This window comes from Pinus tabuliformis, chromosome 6 (genome assembly GCF_031772625.1).
Source record: "Pinus tabuliformis cultivar Carrire ecotype Pingquan chromosome 6, CPIR1, whole genome shotgun sequence".
Taxonomy (NCBI): Eukaryota; Viridiplantae; Streptophyta; class Pinopsida; order Pinales; family Pinaceae; genus Pinus; species Pinus tabuliformis.
In genome coordinates, this window is record NC_142292.1 from 503,199,186 (window position 1) to 503,222,513 (window position 23,328).

At 41.1% G+C, this 23,328-nt stretch overlaps 2 protein-coding genes across 4 annotated transcripts in view; both read left to right on the plus strand.

Moving 5' to 3' along the window:
* The first annotated feature begins 9,642 nt into the window (after positions 1-9,642).
* Positions 9,643-23,328, plus strand: part of LOC149259522 (neurochondrin family protein) — a 411,338-nt gene continuing 397,652 nt past the window's right edge. For 2 of the 3 annotated variants that reach the window (XR_016257650.1, XM_089418634.1), the window contains exons 1-3: positions 9,644-9,902; positions 10,096-10,273; positions 20,415-20,577. Coding sequence is in view for 2 of the 3 variants with exons in the window: in XM_089418634.1 (XP_089274760.1) it covers positions 9,762-9,902; positions 10,096-10,273; positions 20,415-20,577 (482 nt within the window). In the remaining variant the exon portion in view is untranslated. Of the gene's footprint in view, positions 9,903-10,095; positions 10,274-20,414; positions 20,578-23,328 lie in introns of all 3 variants that reach the window. The other variant, XM_089418637.1, reaches the window with a different exon arrangement.
* Positions 17,652-18,426, plus strand: LOC149259523 (uncharacterized). Its single transcript, XM_089418644.1, has 2 exons — positions 17,652-17,788; positions 17,898-18,426. Exons 1-2 carry the CDS (start codon positions 17,661-17,663, stop codon positions 18,139-18,141), a joined length of 372 nt encoding a protein of 123 aa, XP_089274770.1. The 5' UTR covers positions 17,652-17,660; the 3' UTR covers positions 18,142-18,426.

Genomic DNA, 23,328 nt, shown 5'->3' on the forward strand with positions numbered 1-23,328 from the left:
TAATGCATGAATGTGCCAGTGCAAAATGCAAAAGATGTCTGAGTGTGATCAGTTCTACAAAATTATTGGTTCCCTCTCCCAATCCCAGTTGTATTTTGTAGTGATGTTGCTCAGATAGGAATAGAATGATTCCCCCCCCGCCCACATCCATGTGCTTGGGCGACTCCATCAAAGTATGCCCACGATATGGAGTGATTGATTGTCTCAGAGGTGCAAGAGTGGTTTATAGGAGGGTGAGATTCATCAGGAATTTCATGGTAGGCTGCGATAATTTTTGCTACTGCATGTGGCCATCGGGCCTTTGTTCCTTTGAAGATGATTCCGTTCCTTGTCAGTGAGATGGATCAATAGATGAGGAGAGGGAAGCATAGAGATTTTGCATCATTATTCGCAGCAGTCCAGTTGTCCCATGCCTCAAGTATCAATTCACCTTGCCAACAGTCATGTTTGGAAAGGAGATTTAATACATGTTGCCACAGCTGTGCACACTTCGGGCAGTGTAGAAATAAATGGTCATTTGTCTCCTCTGCCTGTTTACAGAGAACACACCAATGTGGTCTATAGTGAGATCGACGCATAAGGTTTGCTTCGGTTGGTGTCTTGTTTTTTAGCACGTTCCACATGAAGAGTTTGGTTCTTGGTGGTGCTTTGAGCTTCCAAATCTTGCCCCACCAGTCTAGTACAGGTGGTTTGTGCTCATTGAGAAGGTTGGGATAGCCAGCTTTTGGGGAGTACTTACCATGATCGACCGGAGTCCAGATAAGCTCATCGGGTCCTTCTTTGATGTGCACATGGGCTTCTTTCAGGGCATTTATGTACCCTTCCCAGATCTACTGCCAATGTTCAGGGATACCCAAGTTTTGAGCAGATAACCATGCCTGTTCGAAGATGGAGCTGTTCTCCAAATCTTTTATCTGTGCAATCACATTGATATGCCTCTGGTTAAGAAAAAGGATGAGACCTGGAGGTAATTGATGCATGTTCCCCCCTCTTGTCCATGGATCCATGCCTATACGGTCCAAATTGCCATCATTTATTCTCCATGCGAGACCCTCTCTGATGAAAGGAAAAGTATGTAGTATTGCTTTCCAAACCATAGATACCCCTGTTCGAGGCCAGGAGGGTAAACAAATCTAGTCCATAAGATGATGAGGCCAGATATATTTGTGGTATGAGACTCCAGTCCAGAGGTTTTGTGTAGTGAGCAGGATCCAGCCCATCTTGGCTGCTAATGCATGTGCAAATACTGAGAGGTCTTTTAGTCCCCAACATCTCCATTTCTTAGGGAGGGCGATGTGATTCCATCCTACCCAAGCAAAAGGTTTGCCCTCTTTATATCCATTCCAAAGGAATCTGCAGCAGATCTTCTGAATGCGAGCAAGAATTCCTTTAGGAATCTAGGCCAGCGACATCCAATAAACGGGTGTAGCCTCCAAGGCAGATTTAATGAGGACAAGTCATCAAGCTCTGGATAGGAATCTGTGGTTCCAATTTGTTAGTCGCTTCTCAATTTTGATAACAAGCCAAATCCAATCCGCAATTCTATAGCAGTGGGGTTTAATCCAGAACCCCAGGTACTTGAGGCCATCCTCCAGATGATGTTGTTGGAAGGGGAAATTTTGATGAGCAATTTTGGCCTCAAGGGGAGATGTATTGGAGAGGGTGATGGTAGACTTGGAGTGCTTTGCTTTCATTCCAGTAGCCAGGGAAAAAAAAGTGAGGATATCATGGAAGGTAGATGAGTCCCTATGGCTTCCATTTAGGAATATAAGGACATCGTCAACAAATAGTAGATGGGTGAGATAATAGTGGTCACTCATTTTCAGCCCTTGCAGTCGTCCGCCCCACTTGGCTGATGCAATGAGTCTGATGAGGCCTTCCATTACAATAAAAAAGAGAAGTGGGGAGAGTGGACAACCTTGTCGTATACCTCTCTTAGCGTCATTTTGATATAGAGCCCAGATGGGTGAGGATCATTTTGATATAGAGCCAGCTGACCCAATCAAAAGCTTTAGCTAGGTCAATTTTGAGGATTGCCCCTTTTAGCTTTTTTGTTTTGATGGAATGGAGGGCCTCTTGGGCAGTACTAACTGCTTCATGGATTTGTCTGATCTGTAGGAAAGCAAATTGTTCAGGGGAGATGTGGCTAGATAGGATGGGTCTGAGCCTGTGAGAAAGAATCTTGGCAATGATTTTGTATAGACAATTACAAAGGGAGATAGGATAGAAATCATTGAAGGATGCAGGGGAGTCGGATTTAGGGATCAGAGCAATGAAGGTGGTGTTAATGGCCTCATACATACGCCCAGAAGTCCTGCATTCCTCCACCACCTTGAGCAATTCTTATCCAATGAGCTTAAAAAAAGTGAGTTAGAATTCGATTGTCTAGCCATTCGACCCTGGACTTCTATCTTTTTTGAACCATTTCAGAGTACCTTTTAGTTCCGTCTGAGTGACGGGGGATGTGAGCTCCTCAGCCGTATCCATGTCCATAAATATGGGGAAGTGTCTTGTAATTCTGACAATTTCAGCAAGAGAGGCACCAGGGGGTGCCTTGAAGAGGTTCCTAAAATGCGAATTCCCCAGGCGAGAGAGTTGATTTAAGGTAGTTGCCATGCTCCCATCTTCTAAGGGCATATTCCAGATAGTATTGGCGACTTTCCTTCCCTTGGCAAAGTTTTGGAAGAACTTGGTGTTCTCATCTCCTGCTTATAACCAAACCGCTCGACTTTAGAGTTGCCAGGTTTCTTCCTGTTCCTTCAAAAATTTTGATCTTTATTTTTCCAGATTTATTAGATGAGACTTTCCATCAGTAGATGTGAATCCCCTACTCTGGTCATCCAGAAGAGTGGCCAATGACAGTTCAATTTCAGCAAGGGTATGGTCGTCCCTCTTAGATTTTTCCTTAGCCTAGTTAATGGAGAGTCTCTTGAGCTTAGAGAGGTTGGAGCAAAAGCCTTCTGCCAGAGATTTCCCCCTGGATGGTGGATTTGTAAGCCAGAAATCGGTAACCAGCTGAATGTAGGATGGGTCTGCAAGCCAGGTGGAGTTGAATTTATACGGTGCCCTTGGTTTTTGAGGGGGGCTAGAAATCTCCATATAAATGGGGGAGTGGTCCGATATACCTCTAGAACCAACCCATTGTCTGTATAGGGAGAGTTTTTGTATCAGAGAGTCCTTAATCAGAAATCGATCCAGTCTCCTGGCCAAAGCAACCTCACCCACTCTCCAATTTTGCCAAGTGGGGAGGGGTTTTATCATAGGGATATCCGCCAGGTGGGAGGGGTTTTATCATAGGGATATCCCTCAGATGGTGTTGTTCAAGCAGCAACTCCATAGTTTCTGTAAGAGAATCCACCTGTGCATTTGTCCCCCAAGATTCCCCAAAACCTAGGGAGAAGTTCAGGTCACCGCCAATGATGAGATTATCCGGGGAAGTGAGTGATAGATTGAGGAAGCGATTCCAGAAGGCCTCTCTGCTATGACATGGACCATATACATTGATCAAGCGTAGATCCATTCCCAGTTCAGATGAAAAAATGTCCATGCCAATGAAACCAACACCCCCCCAGGAGGCCTTAAGGTTAATGGTACGGGAGTTACATCCCATGGTCAGACCTCCAGATCTCCCTATGACATCAAGGGATTGGAAGATCCATCCAGGCTTCATAGAGAAGAGAGTGCGGGAGGTAATGTCAACCGCTCCCAAAGTTTCTTGTAGGAATATGATATCAACAAACTTGGATTCAAAGAGTCTTCTGAGGGCTAGCTTTTTGGGTGAGATAGCTAGACCCCTGCAATTAAAGGAAAACCACTTCATGGGGGCGGATTTGAATGGTTGTTCATAGCTCTAAGAACCCGATCAAGTGATGATTGTCTGCCCGAGGCCACTTCCGCCCCAGCAATGAGGATAGCTTCAGATAAATGGGATTTACGACCACTGTTGGGTTTGAGAGGATGGGGAGAGGGGGTGAGGCCCAAGCTAGAGGGGACAAAGCTTTCCTTAGATAGGGGGAGGTGAGGCCTGAGGTTGTAGGGATGAGGAGGATCATAGAGATGTGAAGGTATAGAGGAGGAGGAGGGAGAGGGATCCAGAAGGAAGGAAGGGGGGGGGGGGGGTGGTCGAGAGGACCGACAGGTGTGAGGCAAGGGGGCAGGGGATGGTGGAGTGGGAGTAATCCTGGACCGATGCAGATGCAGGGTGCATATGCAATGCAGTACATGCAAGAGAAGAAATAAAAACAGAGTTAGAGAGAGGAGGAGTACCCGAGGAGCGAGCAGCCTCAGCAGCAACCCTCGATCTAGTCATCGGCAAGGAGGGAGGACGGGGAGCGCTTGAAGTAGCCTGGTGAGTTGGAGATCCCTTCTTGCTCATTGTCGTGGCAGCTGGTGGAGTTGTCCCAGGGATGGATGCAGGAGCCTTTTCTGACTCACCTTCTAGTCCCTTAGGAGAGTCTGAGTCCCTTCGCACCAATGGGCATTCCTTGAATAAGTGTCCCACTTTGTGGCACCTGCGACATCTGAAGGGGACTCCCTCGTAATCCAGGATTTGTATCCTAGTGAAATTCTTCCATTGTAGGGTGATTTTCTCCTCTAGTCCTTCTCTCGTATCAAGGTGTACCAAAATGCGAGCCAGAGATCTGTTCCTGGATTGTATATAGGTCCTATCGTAGTCCAAGTAGGTTCCCAATGTGTTCCCGATTCGGACAAACACATCTTTAGACCAATATTGCAAGGGGAGTCCAGGTAGCCTAACCCATAATGGTCCAGCCCCAATCTGTTCTCTTTCAGGATCGAAGAGCAGGCTCCAACGCTTCAGCATGACTGGGGCCATTTCAATGTGCCAGTATCGAGCAAGAGCCCAATTGGTGTATTCCTCTTGTAGGAAATAGAGCGCAAACCAGCCGCGGGGCAGAGTCTGCACTTCAGGTAGGTATTTGAAGATGTTGCCCCAAATATCCTTAACCCATAGGCTGAGTCGTTCTACAGAGTAGGCATGACCTCTAACCCTGCCCACCAGAACCTTGCCAGGCGTGTTTACTACCTCTCCCATGTTCAAACCTTCCCCAAATTTGAGGGTGAGATCCTTCCCTGAGGCCTTCACACACTTTATCTTTCACTTACCTGATCTAAGCGTGGTCAGGTGGTCCTGCAGAGGGTCTGTTGTGCCCTGGTGCTCCTGCTGGTGACTCTGCGCAGAGTGTTGGACCTTGATGACAAGGGTTTCGAAGCACCTAGATGGGAATGTTGTGGATGTAACCGTTGTAAAGGAAGAAGGGATGCCAGGCTCAAGTATAAGCTGCACATGCATGGCGGGATGTTCTAGCCTAGATGTGGGTGCGATGTGCGGTGAGCGTAAGAGGTCCCCGGGTGGCGAGGGTTCGAAGGGCTGGGATGATGGAGAGCAAGTTGTGAGTAGATGTAGGGTCGCCGGTGAGAGCGGGGGGCAGTCTAGCTCCGGAGAGTCAATGAAGAGGGTTGCGAAAGGAAGGCTGGATGTGGAAAACCCAAGTAAGGTAACCACGGGAGGGCAAGACAGAGCGAAACGGAGCAGTCGAATCTCAGAGAGCGGTTATATCTGACGTAGGGTTAGGGCTTCTAGAGATAGGGATATTGGGGTTAGGGTCAATGGAATAATCAACCTCCTCGATGTCCATTTCCTCCATGTTGTAGAAAAACCAGGGGTAATAGGAAACGATAATGTCAACAGAAGGCGCGGAGGGTAGCCAACAGGTAACGTAGGTTGACAACGAGTTTGGAACAGAACCGACGGTTATAGAGGGTAAAAGTTGCGATTAACCGTATCCATTGTTCGGAACGGTCGCCATCCTATGGTGTTGTCATTCTCATTGAATCCCAATCAGTATTATAGACATAATATATATAATCAGTACTATAGACATAATATATATATAATTTGAAAATAATCATATGTCTTCTATGATATGTGGTATAATGGTTAAGAGTATGTATTTCCTCCTAAAATATTACATAATCAAATATGGAGGAGGGTAAGGTATGTATGCCTTCCCGAACTTTAATTGTCAAATCACTACATAGAGGTGGGCCCCTTATCCCGTAAACAAGGGGATCTCATACAACAATATAGTTTTTGGCTTGGTTGTGACCTTAAAAATTGGATTTATTAATATTATTATTGGTTTACTTGATTATAGCTCAATTGGCGGGGATTAAGTTTATTAACCTTTCTATTTGAGTTCAACTTTGTAGTGACATGTTTTTTTTGTTTTGTTAAGCTTGGTAGTACCTCCTTTTTCTATTAATTTAACAACAAGTTACAACCAGTTTTAAAGATAGTTAGGTGGCCTCAACTTGCCCTGTGGGAACCCAAGTTTGTTGGCCACCTAACAACATGGTATGACATCTAAAAACCATAATTTTTAAGTCTTTCTAACCAAGCAATACATGACTGTATGTCTATGCTTATCCTACCATCTACTTGCCTAATGGCATAACTGTCTATACATTGAAAAGTAAAAGATATTCGCATACTTGTAAACAACATCAAAAACTTCATAAAGGGACCTCATAATAACTAATCTGCTTCCTCAATTGAAGTAGATTCCACTAGTGCCGAGTCTTTTGCAGTAGACCCTGGGAGTTCTGTCGGAGAAAGGATGCAAGGTAGGTGGTTTTCTATGCGCCGGAGGTGCCCATCCCGCTTTTGCATTTGAAACTGGAGTTTCTAGAAGTCTTGCTCGTAGTTCAGGAAATCCTGCACTGCGGTGGCCATGCTCATAGATATATGTTCCAGGGCCTTGCCCATAATCCCTTTCATAGACCAATAAAGAAATAAGGTATGTTTAAACTGGGTTACGTGGCCTCGAGTATGCCCAGGATCAGGCACCAAGATCCGCCAATCCTCAACATCAATTTCCATTGAACCTGCCTAGCAGTTCAGATCCGCCTCCCATTCCTCAATCAATTGTCTTATTTCCTTAGCTATGCTTTCGTGGTAGGCTTCTGCAGCGTCATTGATGATGCTCACAGTAGGATTTCTACCTCTAGGTTTGCCACCAGGTGAACTGGATTGGCCCACTTCCTGCTTTCCTTTGTTCTTCCTACCACGGCCTCGTTGGGCAGGGCTTTGGGTTCAAGCCACCGCACAAGCCACGACTGCAGTTTTGCGGCCCGAGTGTATGTATGACTGAGTACTCGTAGGTGGTATACCAAACCCACAACAACCCAACTTTCGGGTCCTGTTACCAACCTGCCCACTTGTCTAGAGACCAACAGACAACCGTAAAACTAGAACATGGGTCTTAGCGGCCTTCCTTTCTTCGCAATTTTTTTTAACAATGTTCCCCGAAACAGGCAGGGGTTCCATCACCTTACACCGAGACCAATAATCAGATACCAACCTGTCAATGTAAACCCTATGGGGCTGATGACCACTATGACCTTCATTTTTAAGGGGCAGACTCGACACAGACCGACTCACAGGGAAAGGGCCCAAAGGTTTTCTCCCACTTGGCATCCAGGGTGTCTCGGTAGCAGCATAGTCCCCCCACACTGGCTTACCCAGCACCAACCCGTCCCGACTCGACTCAGAATTCCGGCAACCATAAGCCCAAGACTTCACTAGACTACCCCAGAGCCAAACCAGGTCTAACCTGGACAGATACAGAGCCATGGGGTCTATTACCACGAGGAAGCCCTAGATTATTCCCCTTCGGGACAACCAGATGCCAAACATAACAGAAACAAGAGCATGACCAACCAAATTACCATAATTTGTCCACCAGATAGACACATGCATTGCCAATACAAGACACAAACCCTCTAATCCCCACGACTTCAGACCAGGCCAACCCAATTCTTTTACCCAGAAGACTCTCTTCATGGAGAAAAAGGAAAGGTAACGAACTAAATACCAGATAACCAGTGCTAAGAAGGGTTGAAGGCACACCAATACTGGTCTTTCTTTGCAACAACTAACACCGACCACCAACTTCCTTTGATCTAGGACCAGAGACTCGCCTTCAAACCACTACATGTAAACCAACAGATGCCTATGCCTTGAATGGCTCCCCCTACCACCACTCGTGATGATATTATCTTCCCTCATCCATGAGGCGACCCTACCAACCTTGCCACACATATGGAAGGTGGTGGGTTTGTCCTTCGAGGTACCTAACATTAATTAGGGTGAATGTGTCGCAGATCCACTACAACTTTGTAGTTACATGTTGGCTTTCAGTGACTTAGTTCTTTTTTTTCCAGATAAAAAAGTCAGTAACTTTCATTAAATATATAAAAAAAGTTACATTTGTAGATGCCATAGCATTCCTGTGGCCATTGCCCAAAAAAATATCTATCACATGAGTTGTGTGCATAAAACTATTATTGCTGTTTATAATTAGCACCTAATCTCTAAAATAGGTGTGTTACATACTTATTTTTAGAAAAACTATCCATATAGGAGTGGGCCCAAAAGTTTGTTTAAGCTCCACGTGGGCTTGATTACAAATACAAGATCCACAATGAAGATTCCACCTAGATTATGCCTCAATGGGAGGAAAAAACATTAACCAAAACACTTTTAGGAAGATGGAAAGAAGTTTCAAAAATTCAAGTAGTGATATGTGCAGATTTCAGGCAGAGTATTATTTGGATGTGCCACCTACCTCCTCAGACCCAAGGGTTAAACACAAATTCTGTTTTGCTGCCTTCTTGATCTTCAAAGACTTTCATGTGCCTCAATCCATATTTAGGCCATTTTTGGATAGCTGTTTGCTTCCTCACTCTGATGCCTGTAAATAGGATCAAAAGACTTTGTTAAAAGGGCAAACATTTCCTTTGACAAAGATTTATTTTAGGACATCTCGAGATGTCTTCTTTTTAGGTTAAGTTATAAGATTTTGATATATGTGATTTGTTGCATAAGATATAAGGTAATCAATTTGATTACAAACTGAAACCAAGTTACTTTATCTAATTATCACCCCATACTCTATTAAAAAACTTTTTCTACATAATATACATGTCCTTAAATATCCATTTAATTATAAAAATCAAGTAGTTTTGGTATAAAAAATTGGCATAGTCTAAGGAGGTTTGGAAAACAATGGAAATTCTGGTATGATTTTGACAAAATACTACATAAATTTGTTGAAATCCCCACCCCATAGATTATTGATAGTGTGAATCCATTTCCACCTTAAAAAAACAAACGCTACCACAATAAGATTAGCCAAATTCTTGAAAAAAATAACAACTAGTAAAATTATCGTCTTGATAAAATAGAGCAAAAAAATGATTAACAAACACTACCACAATCGGATTAGCCATATTCTGACCAAAAAATAACCGCTCCAGCGAAATTATCATCTTGATAAACGAGACAATTTTTTATTATTGTTGATTACCATTAATATTATTAAATAATTAATTAATATAATCCCAGTAAATGAAACTCGGTAATATACAACAACAAATCTATTTTAAATGGCATTCATAAAAAGCACAAAACGGGAAGTCGGTAATGTATAGCAACAAATCTATTTTAAATGGCATTCACAAAAAGCACAAAAAAGAAACAACGCAAAAATGGAAAACGCCCTTTTAAGGAGTTCATGATGTGTAAATTAAAGATTGACAGCCTAAAGGTACATATCCAAGACACGGGCAAGATAGGTCTATTAGTTTCTAGATGTAACTTAATTTTTCAAAGTAGGGTAGGCAATTAAGCCCACCGTGATCATCACATTTAAATAGCTTCAGATCGTTTGAGAGCAGGAATGTTGATATTCACCCACATTTTAAATTTACCACATCTCGCACATCCATCTGAGACGTTCTTCTCATCAAAATCGCTTTCTTACGGCCAGATAAGGTCACGTCGATCCTCTGTTTCTGGAGACACTGGCTGTAGCGCCATGGTATGCTGTTTGTTTGCCGATGCTATTACTGTTTAATATTATCTTCTGAGTTTTTCTCTGCTCAGCTTTACTTGTTACGTTATGTTCTGCGAAGTCACGCTGTACTTCCTGAAACCTTTTGTCTGTTCCACATATTAGGGCCTGATAAAGTAAAGGATGGCAAAATAACTAGTGTGTATGCTGATAAGTGCAGGCAGCAGGGGATGATGGCCTAGAGGACTGCTTGACGCTTTTGAGAGGTGAAAAGGATGAGCAACGCCTAGCTGGACTGTTACTTGCGACCAAATTTTGTCGAGGAGATGATAAAGACTCCATTCTTAAAGTTTTCCACGCACTCGGCATGAAGTTTTTGGACCGCCTTTTAAGAACAGGTGCGATTCCTTGTTCTTTAAGCTTCAATTCCATGATTTATTGGTCTTCGCGCTGAAGTTCTGTATCATTCTATAACAAGAAACTTACATTCTTCTCAAACACATTTTTAGAAGAAAAAAGAGTCGGTGGAGACCGTCGTTGCTAATGCCAGCAAGAAATTGCCGTGAACAAAAGTTATTGTGCAGCTAATCATTTATTATACTTTTTAAAGTAGTTAAAGTGTTTTAATCAAGTTCAGTTAACATTTGTTTATTCCCAGTGTTTCTGGGAAGTCGGAACCTGATCAACTAAGGTCAACTGAATTTATGTAATTGCAAAGGAAATAAACCTTTTCTTAGAGTTGCTCTACATCTTTTTTATTACAACCGCGTTAGTTCGTTCATTGGCAAATTGGCAGAATATTTATGAATTTAACTTTTTCTCTAATTTAACTGAATTTGAAAATATAAATCAAAACGAGTCGGTATAAATTAGCTGTGGGAAGCTGCCTTAAGTTACCTAGTTGCTTTACTCTGGGTGGGAGGCAATGAGATAAATAAAGAACTAGGACTCGATGAAAAAATCTGATAAAGAACAAAAATTAGGCAAAATAAATGAAATAAAAAATAGTCAAAGCAGTTCTGATGCCAGAGATAAATTAAATAAGACTTTAAATAATTAGCAAATGGAGTAAAAAATATCTGGTTAAGAAAAAGTGTTATCCAGAAGTCATCATATAGAGAGAGATTTATTAAAATACGAAATGGTCAGCAATTACTGTTTCACGTTGTTATGAACAAAAGTTAAAATGGCTGTGAATTATATATATATATAAAGTTGGGTTTTCTCTATGTAGATTACTCAAGGGTTAGTTTTACTGGTTGTTGTCAATGTTGTTAGGCATTTGACCAGTTTCATGCTATTACCTGTTGCAGCCAATGTTGTTGGGCATTTGGCTAGTTCTGTGCTAGCAAGTGTTTAGTTTGAATCTTGCTTCCATGCAACTAGCTAATTGCCCAACAACATTGGCAACAACTAGTAGAGCTAACCTATTTGGCTCTTTCCAAGGAAAACCTTGTATGGAAAGCCAAGGGATGCGCCCCTACATTTGTGGATGGCATCCCTAGTAAGCTTGTCAAGGTAGACTAGTGTGCCGCACCCATGAGGATTCTAGTCGAGGACCTATTGGCATAGAACTAGCCAAATGCAAAGCAACGATGATGACAATTGTTTGAGCTAATTTTTTGGGCTGAAAGAATATCTATCTATTTATTTATCTACATGTATGTATGTCAGTGTTTTAAAAAATGGCCGAATCGATTCGGAATTGGCTTGAGCTAACCGAGACGGACCCCTGCCCGGGCCGACTCGGTACAAAAATCGGGCCAAAGGCTGGTCTGTTACCAAACTGGCCGAGCTGGTCACCAACTCGGCTAGTTCGGTAACAGACTGGCCGGCTCGGCCAAGTCCAATAGAAACCGGCCGAGCTAGTCAAACCCGGTTAGCGACGGAAAATGGAGGGAAAACAAACTCCAAATTAGGGTTTTTTTTGTTTTAGGCTTTTTGCATGTCCATCTAACCTCTCCCAAGAATATAAAAGTCACCCAACCCCTCACATTTCCTCAGAGCTATCTTATTGCATTTGTGTGAGCATTTGTGAGGAGTTTGTGATGAGTTGTGGAGTTGGTTTTTGGAGTAGCAGCGAGGAGTCTCTTGGGCAATCATTGGAGCAACAGTGAGGAGCTTCTTGGGTAGTCATTGGAGCAACATTGAGGAGTTGGTTTGTTGGAGCACCATTGAGGAGGCTAGAGCCTAAAGGTTATTTCTGTTTTTGTTTTTTCACTTCTCAAATCTGCCTTTGCTTGTGTTTTATTTGTTGTTGCAAATCTGGAAATTGAAAAGAGTAATTTTTGTAAAAGAAATGAGCATTGAAGAGTTGTTTTCTTTCTTTTCTTTTCATTTTCAGATTTGTTTCTTTTCATTTCCAAGTCCAAATATCAGAAAATGGCTCCTAGAATGAAAGATACTGCTTGGGCATATGATAATCAAATGCATTGCAAATTTTGTCATAGAAAAAATAAGGGAGGTGGAGGGGGCATTTATAGATTGAAACAACACTTGGCTGGTATTATAGGCCAAATTTCTCCATGTGCAGCACCAACAGAACAAATTGGGGACATTAGGAGGGAGTTGCTAGAAAAATTTGAAAAGTTTGAGGAAGAAAAAGCTAGGCAAAAAGAAATAGAGGCTGAAATTGGGAGGAAGAGGAGTATAAAACACATGATGGTTGCCAACCTCAATTTTGATTATGAGGGCTCTTCATCTATCCCTTGCACTGATGCATCCAACCCCTTTCGCTACGTTCCTTCCTCTTTGGAGTTTATTCAAGAAAAGGGTAAGGGTAAAATTAAAAAGAAGGGTGATACCAAAAGTTACTTCACACCCTCCTTTACCTCTGATAGTGCACATGGTCCTCAAGCTAATAGAGGTCAAATGTAGCCCACTTTAGATGACCATTGGAAGAAAGAATTGAGAGAAGTTGCCTGTGATTACATAGCTAGATGGTGGTATGATGCTGATATCCCCTTTAATGCTTCTCGTTCACTGTATTATGAACCTATGTTTGATGCCATATTCGCTGCTGGAAAGGACTTAAAAGGCCTTACTATGCATGAGTTAAGGGGATCTCTTTTTGCAAAAAGAGGTTTTGTCCATTGATGAATATTTGAAAGATTTCAAAAGCTTATGGGCAATAACAAGATGTACCATCATGTCAGATGGATGGACTGATCAAAGGAACTGTACCATCATAAACTTTCTTATCTTTTGCCCACAGGGAACCATGTTTCTAAAATCAGTTGATGCATCTGATAGGTGAAAGATGCACACTTGTTGTTTCAGCTTTTGGATGAGGTTGTTGAAGAGGTGAGGGTGGCTAATGTTCAAATCATCACAGATAATGCTTCTAACTATGCAAAATGTTAGAGGAAAAACACAACCATCCTTTGGACCCCATGTGCTGCACATTGCATAGACATCATGCTTGAGGATATTGGTAAAATAGATTGGATCAAGAACACTGTAGAGCATGCCAAAAGCATAACAAAATATATCTACAATCACTCATGGATTTTGAATCTGATGAGGAAACACACAGGGGCAAGGATATTGATAGGCCTGCCATCACTAGATTTGCAACTCGTTTTTTGACATTGCAATCTATGCTTTCCCAACATAGAAACTTGCAAAGGGTGTTTTCCAGTGATGAATAGAATGAATGTCAATGGTCTCGCAAACAGGATGGCAAAGATGAGAAATAAAGTTAATGAAGAAATATTTTGGAAAAAGGTAACAAAGGTTGTGAAGGTTGTTGAGCCACTGGTTAAGGTGTTGCGGTTGGTGGATGGGGAAAGATTGGCTATAGGCTTCATTTATGAGGCCATGGATCAAGCAAAGGAGCAAATAAAGACAACATACAAGGATAGAGTGGCCAAGTATGGGCCCATTTGGGAAATCATTGATCTAAGATGGAACAATCAACTCCATCGCCCTATACATGCAATTGGGTTTTTTTTGAACCTAAGGTATCATTATAAAGCTCTGGAGGCAGAAGCTTTGATTGGGGAGGTTAGAAATGGATTGGTTGACTGCCTTGACCGCATTGCCCCTAAGGAGAGTGATCAGCTGGAGATACACCGACAGATAACTTGTTTGAGCAGAGCCACATGTACCTTTGGCTAGAACCTAGCAAGGATTGCAAGGGAAGCAGATGAGCCAGGTAACAAACAATTTCAATTTTCAAATTCTTATTTTTTTAACTTGTTTATAATTTGTTGAGCTAACTCATTACACAACTATGTTTTTTGCCGCACAATGGTGGGAGGCATTTGATAGCCATTGTCCTCAATTGCAGAAGTTTGCAATCTGTGTCTTGAGTCAAACTTGCAGTGCTTCTGGGTGTGAGCGCAATTGGTCTGTCTTTGAGAGGATTCACATGAAGAAGAGAAACTGTTTGGAACAAAACGGTTAAATGATCTAGTCTATGTCCAATACAACCTCCGGCTAAAACGCAAGCAATTGCTGAACAAAAGACCTGATACAAATCCCATTGCGTTGGAAGATATTGATCCAACATCAGATTAGTTAGTGGAGAGTCATCCAACAGAGTTTGATTTTGATGAGGATATTGGCCTTGATTTGGATTTATAGATGGAGGCATTAGTTGAACATAATGTTCAGTTAAATGCAGATCCACTAGTACCAGGCCTAGCCCCAAGTCCTCCAATTGTAGGCACTTCCTCTACTCGGCCACGACGCAAGCGCATAGCTTGTCTATCTTAGTGTGCAGTTGCTGTGCCTGCTAGTGCTACTACGTCTACAATTGCAATTGGAGATCGTGATGAGGAGGAGGAGCCATGGGTTTCTCTGTCTAACTCTGATTCAGAGTCTGAGCCAGATGATGTTGGCTTCTCTAGCAGTAGCCAGTAGTGACTAGTGACTAGTGATGTTTTACTTTTGTTGTAGAGGCCATTTAGAGCCTCCTTGGTTATGTGTTTTTGTTCTGATCTCTATATATTACATGTATTGGACAATGCACTGGGTGCCATTTTGATATAATGGATATATTCATGAGCCTACTTTGATCATATGTTGTCTTCTCTCTATATTCTAATGCTTTGTGTTTGGAAACATGAATGAAGATTTTTAAAATTATGTTTTTTATAAAAAATAAATATTTAATGTATTTTTTACAAAGGCCGAGTCAATGAAATCAACTAGGCCGAGTCGAAGTCGACCCTCGACCGGTTCGGAGTTTGAGTCGGAGTTTTAAAACATTTGTGTATGTATCAGTGTTGCTAAAATCGTGATATTATTGTTTTATCACGATAATTTCCCGCTGTCGATATTATCGCCAATTTTTTTTTTTTTTTTACCCGATTTTTTTTTCCGATTTTATCGCGGGCAATCGGGGCAGCGAGGTTTTATAATGAATTTTTAGTTTTTTTGGCATTTCATTTGCACAGTCAGGCGCGCGGAGGGCAGAGGAGCGTTGGAGAGAGCTGGGAGATATTGCTTGGAGAGGGTTTGAAGATTTTTCAAGTGCTTAGAGGACAAAATCAAGAGGAGGAGACCGATTATATCCATAGAAACGGTATGGGGACCAATTTTTTTTTTTTTGTTTTTATTGTTTTTAAACATTGTTTTTGTATTTTTTCATTGTTTTTGGTTGGGTAACTTGGTATGGGCACCATTTTTTTTGTTTTCATTGTTTTTAAACATTGTTTTTGTTTTTTTCATTGTTTTTGGTTGGGTAACTTGGGTTTGGAATGGGGTTTATGAAATTTGCCCAATGTAATTTTTTTTTTGTTTTTTTGGTTGGGTTTGGATTCTGGAATGGGGTTTTTGATGTATTGTTTTACTTTTTTTGGTTTTTTTGGTTGGGTTTGGATTCTGGAATGGGGTTTATTAAAATGTATGTAATTTTTTTTATTTTTTGTACAATGTAAAAATTAAAATACTAAATTGTAAATTTGTAACTTGTAAATACTAAATTGTAATCCTTATTTTCCCATAGGTTCACAACTTCATCGAAACACCATTCAAGTTTTGAACTTCAAAGTTCAAAAACAAACATGCCAAGGAAATTGGATCCTTTTTGGGAATACGGTGAACCTAAAACTCCGAATGATAGACTAAACTTGAGTTGCAAGTTGTGTGGCCACCCTATGTTCGGGGGGTTTACAGATTGAAGTATCACCCTGCACAAATCCCTGGATTTGATGTGGGGTCTTGCACAAAAACAAATCCTGAACTCATCCGATGAGCCATGAAAGCATTGGAAGTTTTAGACCAGAATAGAGAGGCCAAAGAAGAAATGAAGAGGCAACTAAAAAAGTCAGCTGAAGCAAGTGGCATTGGTTCTACTGCAGCATCAACCAATCCGGTAGCTGCCACATCATTTTTTGTTCCTCGAACCACACCTGGTTCATAGCCATCTATCAGTTCAATGCTAAAAAGAACTGAGAAAGAACAAGTTGACAAGTTACTGGCAAAATTTCTCCTCTGGAGTGATATTCCTTTCAGCATTGTAAGGAATAATCCATTTTTCCAACCTGCTATTGATGCTATTGCAAGTGTTGGCCCAGGGTACAAAATCCATTCTTATCATGATTTCAGAGGCTGGATTCTTCAAAATGAAAAGCTTGACTGCACCCAAAGATTGGAGGATTTTAGGGCATCATGGGCACAAACAGGATGCACTGTTATGTCAGATGGTTGCACTGATCAAAAGGGGAGAACCCTTATAAACTTCTTGGTTAGTTTTCTGGAGGGGACTATGTTTATCAAATCTGTTGATGCATCTGCACAAATCAAAGATGCAAGAACTTTATGTGATTTGCTAGATGTGTTTATTTTGGAGGTGGGTGCAGAAAATGTTGTCCAAGTCATAAAGGACAATGCTGCAAATTATGTTGCTGCTGGCAGGATGCTTATGGACAGGCATCCTACTTTATTTTGGACACCTTGTGCTGCACACTGTATTGATTTGATGTTGGAGGACATAGGGAAAATTCCCTTTGCCAAAGATATTGTTGATTCATCCAAAAGCATTACAAAATTTATATATAACCATACATCTGTGCTTAGCTTGATGAGAAGATTCACCAACAACAAAGAGTTGGTGCGCCCCGCCGTTTGCCACCAGTTTCATATCTCTTCAATCCCTCTTGAATTCTATGTGGGATGTGAAGAGAATGTTTCTTTCAGAGGAGTGGCGTGCTTTGTCAATGAGCCGCAAACCAGAGGGAGAGGCCGTATGCAGACTAGTTTCATACCAGGAAGACTTCTGGGCAGGAGTGCAGGAGGTGTGCGCCGTTACTGAACCTTTGGTAAAGGTTCTTCGGTTGGTTGATGGTGAGAAACCCGCAATGGGCTATTTGTATGAGGCCATGGACAGGGCCAAAGAAGCTATTCGGGCCTACTATGATGATAAGGGAGATGATGGGTTTCAGAGACAACTCATCCTATGGGGAGTGATTGATGAGCGATGGAACAACACACTCCATCGTCCCATTCATGCTGCCGACCTTTTCCTGAACCCCGCATTTTCTTACGCATGTGGGTTTTTATTTGATGCTGAGATCATGGATGGATTCTTATCCTGTGTCCAGAAGATGGTGCGATCTCCAGTAGAACGTATAGAGATCTCTAAAGAAATTGAGACATATAGGATGGCAGGTGGCACATTTGGCTTTGAGATGGCTGTCATTGATAGGACGATTAAAATGCCAGGTATTTTTTAGTTTGTAACTTTGTTTCAAATTTCATTGTTTCTTCAAATTCCATTTTTTTCTTATGTTTATTTAAAAGTTTATTTGTAATTTTGTTGTAGATGCATGGTGGAGAATGTATGGTGGCAGGGTACTCCTTCTGCAAAAGCTTGCCATTCACATCCTCAGCCAAACATGTAGCTCCTCAGGATGTGAGCGCAACTGGAGTGTATTTGAAAAAATACACAACAAGAAGTGCAACAGGTTAACACTTAAACATTTAAAATATTGCAAATTTCCAAATAAATTTTTGAATTCATTAAACAATATTTTTTTTATAATTATTAATTATTATTTCATGATCTTTGTACAGGTTGGAGTCCCAGCGACTTAATGACATGGTCTACGTCTACTACAATCTTCAATTGTGGGTGAGGCAACTTGAGAGGCCACCTGATGTGGAGGCCATCTCATTGGATGGGATTGACACCACTGATGCATGGAGGGTTGAGGCCAAGAGGCCTCTCATGGAGTCTGCTGATGATTGGTTAGTGCAGGATGTAGTGGAGGGGGAGGAGGAGGAGGAGGAGGAGGAGCAGGAGCAGGAGGAGGAATAGGAGGAGGTGACACCACTTGCCCGGGCTACCCCTGCCACCAGTAGAGGACATGATCTACCTCCTATAGCTCCTACTTCTAGTTCTTTAGCTTCTAGAGCACGACAGACTCCACTGCCAACTCCACCAGCACCAGCATCTACATCTAGAGGGAAAGGGAAAGCTGTGGCATTTTCTCGCAAGAGGGGCAGAGGAAATCAATAGGATTAGACTTTAGTTATTTTCTTTATTTTATTGTATATGACATTATGACATGATGAGATACATTATTATATTTTTTGTTGATATTTTGAGGCTGAGTTGGGACTCAGGAGTCAGGACTTACTATTCAGGCATGATTCAATGTTATGTGTGATTTTAGCACTTAAACATCCTATACATTAGTTCTTTTATCATATTTATGTGTCAATGTATTTATTTTATGTTGTAGATGGTTTAGATATTAAAAAAATTGAAAAAAATGAATATTTTTGTACCAAACGATTTTTTCTCGATTATTTCCTTATAATTACGATTTTTTCCGATTTTTTCCTCACGCCAAAATTATCCCGATAACGATTAATGCAACATTGGTATGTATATAATTTTTTTTTTTGAAGGAAAACTTTGCGCGAAAATTAAATGCTTCCCATATTCATGGATGTGGCATTTCTAGTAAACCCGTTCATGTAGATTAGAGCATCTCACCCAAGAGGATTTGAATTGGGCACCTACTTGCATGGCACTAGCTGAATACCTAGAACAATTGATTGAGCTTACCCCTTGGATATATATATATATATATTTCAAAGGGCAACAATCTAGTGGACTGAGAATCCAAAACAACGTGGCACATCTCAAGCCTTTTTATTAGTGAGATAGAGGGTGTCAGTTCTAAGCTGTATATAATTTTTTTTCAAAGGGCGACAATCCAGTGGATTGAGAATCCCAGAACAATGTGCCACATCTCAAGCCTTTTTTATTAGTGAGATAGAGGGTGTCAGTTCTAAGTTGACTCTATTACATGAACTACAAACCAGCTACACCACTCACAAGGATACGGACAAGCACGGTAACCAACAAAATCAGCCCTACTAACTAGGGAAGGCTGCAACTACTAAGGAACCACTCTTGGAAAACCCAAGGGATGTTTCCTTCATTTGCGGGTGGCATTATCAATAAACTAATGTGCCTCATCCAAGGGGATTTGAACTGGGCACCTGCTGGCACAGAACTGACCGAATGCCTAGCAACATAGGCAACAATTGATGAGCTAACCACTTAGGATATCTATATATATATATATATATATATATATATATATATATATGGATTTGAACTGGGCACCTGCTGGCACAGAACTAACCGAATGGCTAGCAACATAGACAACAATTGATGAGCTAACCCCTTGGGATATATGCCCAATGGGCTGAGAACCCTGGAACATTGTGCCACATCTCAAGCCTTTTTTATTAGCGAGATAGAGGATTAATTATGAATACTACACCACTGATACAGACAAACACTGCTAGGATTTGAATTTGGGTCATGCTCATGGCAACTGCTCCAATTTGCTGCTAAAAGCCTGATGGACGAGACTACACTCACACACGCATGCTTCAAAATGAAGATGAAACTTACAACATGCAATTATGAAGGAGCAAGTTATTCACTATTAATGAAATGAAAAAAGGACTATGTCCACCATTTGCCAATCCCTCTTGATTTACAGACTTTATGCAAATCGGCAGAGTTATGCCTGCTATCTGTTGGATTCCTTACCTACAATCTTATGCTGCTGTTTCAACCAAAGTCTATTGCATGCTCTGCGTCCGCCATGACTATCTTCTTCCTTTTTAAAACTGGACTGTTTCAAGCATATTCTGTCTAGGAAGCCCATATTAAATTTGACTGAAACACACTTCTTTTTGTGCTCTTGTTAGCTGATGGCCTCCTTTAAATATTTTTTGCAAGTTGTACTGTTACTTGTTCTATCGTATAATTCACTATATTTTAATAAACATATATAGATCTGTGCAAAGAGGGACTTGCTTTACGTTAATTGTTATGCTGGTATGAACTTTGAATTCCAGAAATAGATTGACTATCGGGCAACTGATTTAATCCATTATTCATTGATTTTACCTCAACTTTGCAGTCAATGCAAAATGGCCCTGCTTCCAAAAGGATGTTGATGGTACTTTAGGCATTTCCTAGGTTGCAACTTAAAAGCTAACTATTGTTGTTTATATCCTTTGAGCAATTACACTGCCCTTACTTGTTTTTGAACTGTTCAGGCACTGGGAGAAGTACTGGTATGATTCCTGACAAAGATCAGCAAGAAGCATATTTACAGCTTGCCCTCACTATTTTTGCAGCATTTTGTCGTGTCCCTGATCTTGCTTCTTTAGACGATATTATTTCTAAAGTTCCCATTATCTTGGAAACTTTGACAGACAAGTAAGCTAATAGTATATTCTTGTTTTCTTAATGATATTTGTGTTATATTTCAGTGGCACCCGCATGCTAAAATTACTGAATTAGTCTCAGCCGGTTGTTTTAAATTTTGTTACAGTGTGTCATTTAATTTGCTTCTTGCTGTTCTGTTACTGTACTGTAAGAACTACAGAACACTGTAAACTAATGATACAGTTTTAATAGCTTTGTAGTAATTGTTATGAAAAGCTCAATTAGGATTGAAGTAGATTAAATCTTATTAAAGTAACATGGCTTTGAGAACCTGTCTGATTCATTTTTAGGAAATAAAATAGAAAATTTATCAAGTATAAACAAAGTTTACATAGCCCCGGCCATACCTGCTGGGCTTGAATAGTTTGCGGTTGCTCATATGAATGATTTCAAAATATTTACATATACTGTGTCCAGCAAGTAGACCTACTTTTGACCTATTTTTACTGAAATGTCTTGGTGCCATAGTGGTATTGCCTGCCAATATTACCAGTGGTGATGTTGAGTTACCAGCATTGATCAGAACTGGCTGGTTTGAATCATTTTGGAGAGTGTCTGGTCTGAACCAGTGATTCAAACTGGTTTTGCCCTGAACCGGTCAAAATTGGCTGGTTCAAGACAAAACCGGTCAAAACTGGCTGGTTCAAGACAAAACCAGTCAAAACCAGTTTGATCTGTTTTGTACTGATGCATCCCATCCCATCCCCCCAAACTGTTGTCAAACGAGATTACAAACAAAGCGGGGGATTGAACGGAACCAAAGTCCAACCCAAAAACCTGTAGTAATAGAGAAAGATGGCAGCCCTACTCAGTTTGCTGGAGTAAAATGACAATGTGCACTACTGACAAAAATGAACAGCCAACGAATAAGAGCACCATCTCTCCAAACAATTGTATTCCAAGATAACCAAGCCCTAGCGGAGAGGGCATTTCAAGAGAAAAATATGCCAGTCACATGAAAATGCTAAACCAGCACTAGCGCTCCAAGAGAAAATGTGCCAAACATGAAAAAGTAGACACAAGATGTGTGTGCCCATAGGCTCAACACTTATTAGAGCAAAGGATGATGTGTGGAAGCGAAAGAATGATCACTTGCCTTAGTAAGATATCTCAAGATGATAATTTACAAATGAGATCGAGGGTTTATTTATACCCTTCAAGTAGGTAAGGCACTCACCCGAGGGGGGTGTGGGGGCTATGGGCACCCATCAAGATTGATTAGGTCTGTGTCGACCATAACCAAGTCATTACAATAGTTGCACACAAGGGGTGTTTAGCTTGGGTTGACCTTGGCCCAATAAACTAGAAATGCCAAGTATTGTAGGTTGTAGGTATGTGAAAGTGTTAAAATTGGCAACTAGGGCCAAACTCCATATGGGTCACCTTATTTATGACAGCTGATATTTTTCTTGGATTCCTCTCTCCAAGAGGTGTAGGATTGATCTAAAGATCATCTGATTCCGACATGTAAAAATGAAAATATGAATTTATTTGTATTATTGGCAAATTATCATGGTTGGCCAGCAATCAAAACTGGGATTTTTACCCCCAGGTCATCCTCAATGTTGCATATAAAAGGAGGAGACCTCAAGGCATTATTTCGTCATCTCATCTTCACTCATCTCTCTCTCCTCACTTGATTGGGTACGCAGATAGTGGCAGCTTCTTGGCAGGCCGCAGATTTGGGCACGGAAATTGAGGTGATCTAACCTCTAGTTTGACCAGCATTGACTGCCCTAGTTACTGGCTGCAGTTTGACTTTCGTTGACCAGCATTTGACTAACCTTTTCTAGGTTGTTTTGGATTGTTTGGGTTTGCTGTTGGAGGCTGAAGTTGACTAGGTTTTACTGAGCTGCTTAGAGTAAGATTTTTGTCCTGTTTGACCAACGTTGACTTTTCTGGTTAGGGATTTACTGCTGCTGTCATAAATTATAAGATCTGTAAATTTATACTATCTCTCTCTGCTGAACTATTGAAGAATATAAGAAGAATTGATCAAGGGTTTCCCCACAATGGGGTTTGTCCCTCGCTGGTGCCACATCTTGTGTCCTCTTGTCTTGGCTTGTCTTCTACTATTTATGTTTATGTTCTATTTGCATTTTACTATCATGGTGATGTGATTGCTAAATTGGATATTGATTTTGGGCTAATAAAGAAATTGAAGTAAATTGTTCTTAAGCATAGAACATACCAAAAATTAACATGGTGTCAGAGGTGAGGTGAAGACAAAGCCCAAACAAGAGTGAAAGAGCAATCACCAAAGACAGTTGGACAAGGACAAAAGGCTCAATGGGTTCCTCATCCCACTTCTTGGCTGAAGACAAGCTCCATGATAAATCTGACTATCATGGATGGAAGATGTCTCTTGATTTGACCTTGGAAGAACAAGAAGTGATGGATTATGTGCAGGGTAAAATCCCTGAGCCTCCGTCAAATGCACCGGCTGCTGCAAAGACCAAGTACAATAGGGATGAAGTCAAAGCGAAGAAGATTATCAGAGATTCCATTGACAAGCGACTGGTGGCCTACATCTCCAATTTGAACACCTCTAAGGAGATCTATGACAGGTTGGTCAACACGTTCAAGGTTAGTGATGCAAATCAAATTTTATTTCTCAAAAATAAATTGAAGGATATTAAGAAGGGCAAGGATGAGGATATTCAATCCTACTTCTTAAGGATCACTAAGATCAAGAATGATCTTCTATCGATTGGAGAGGTCATTCCTGACAGGGAACTTACT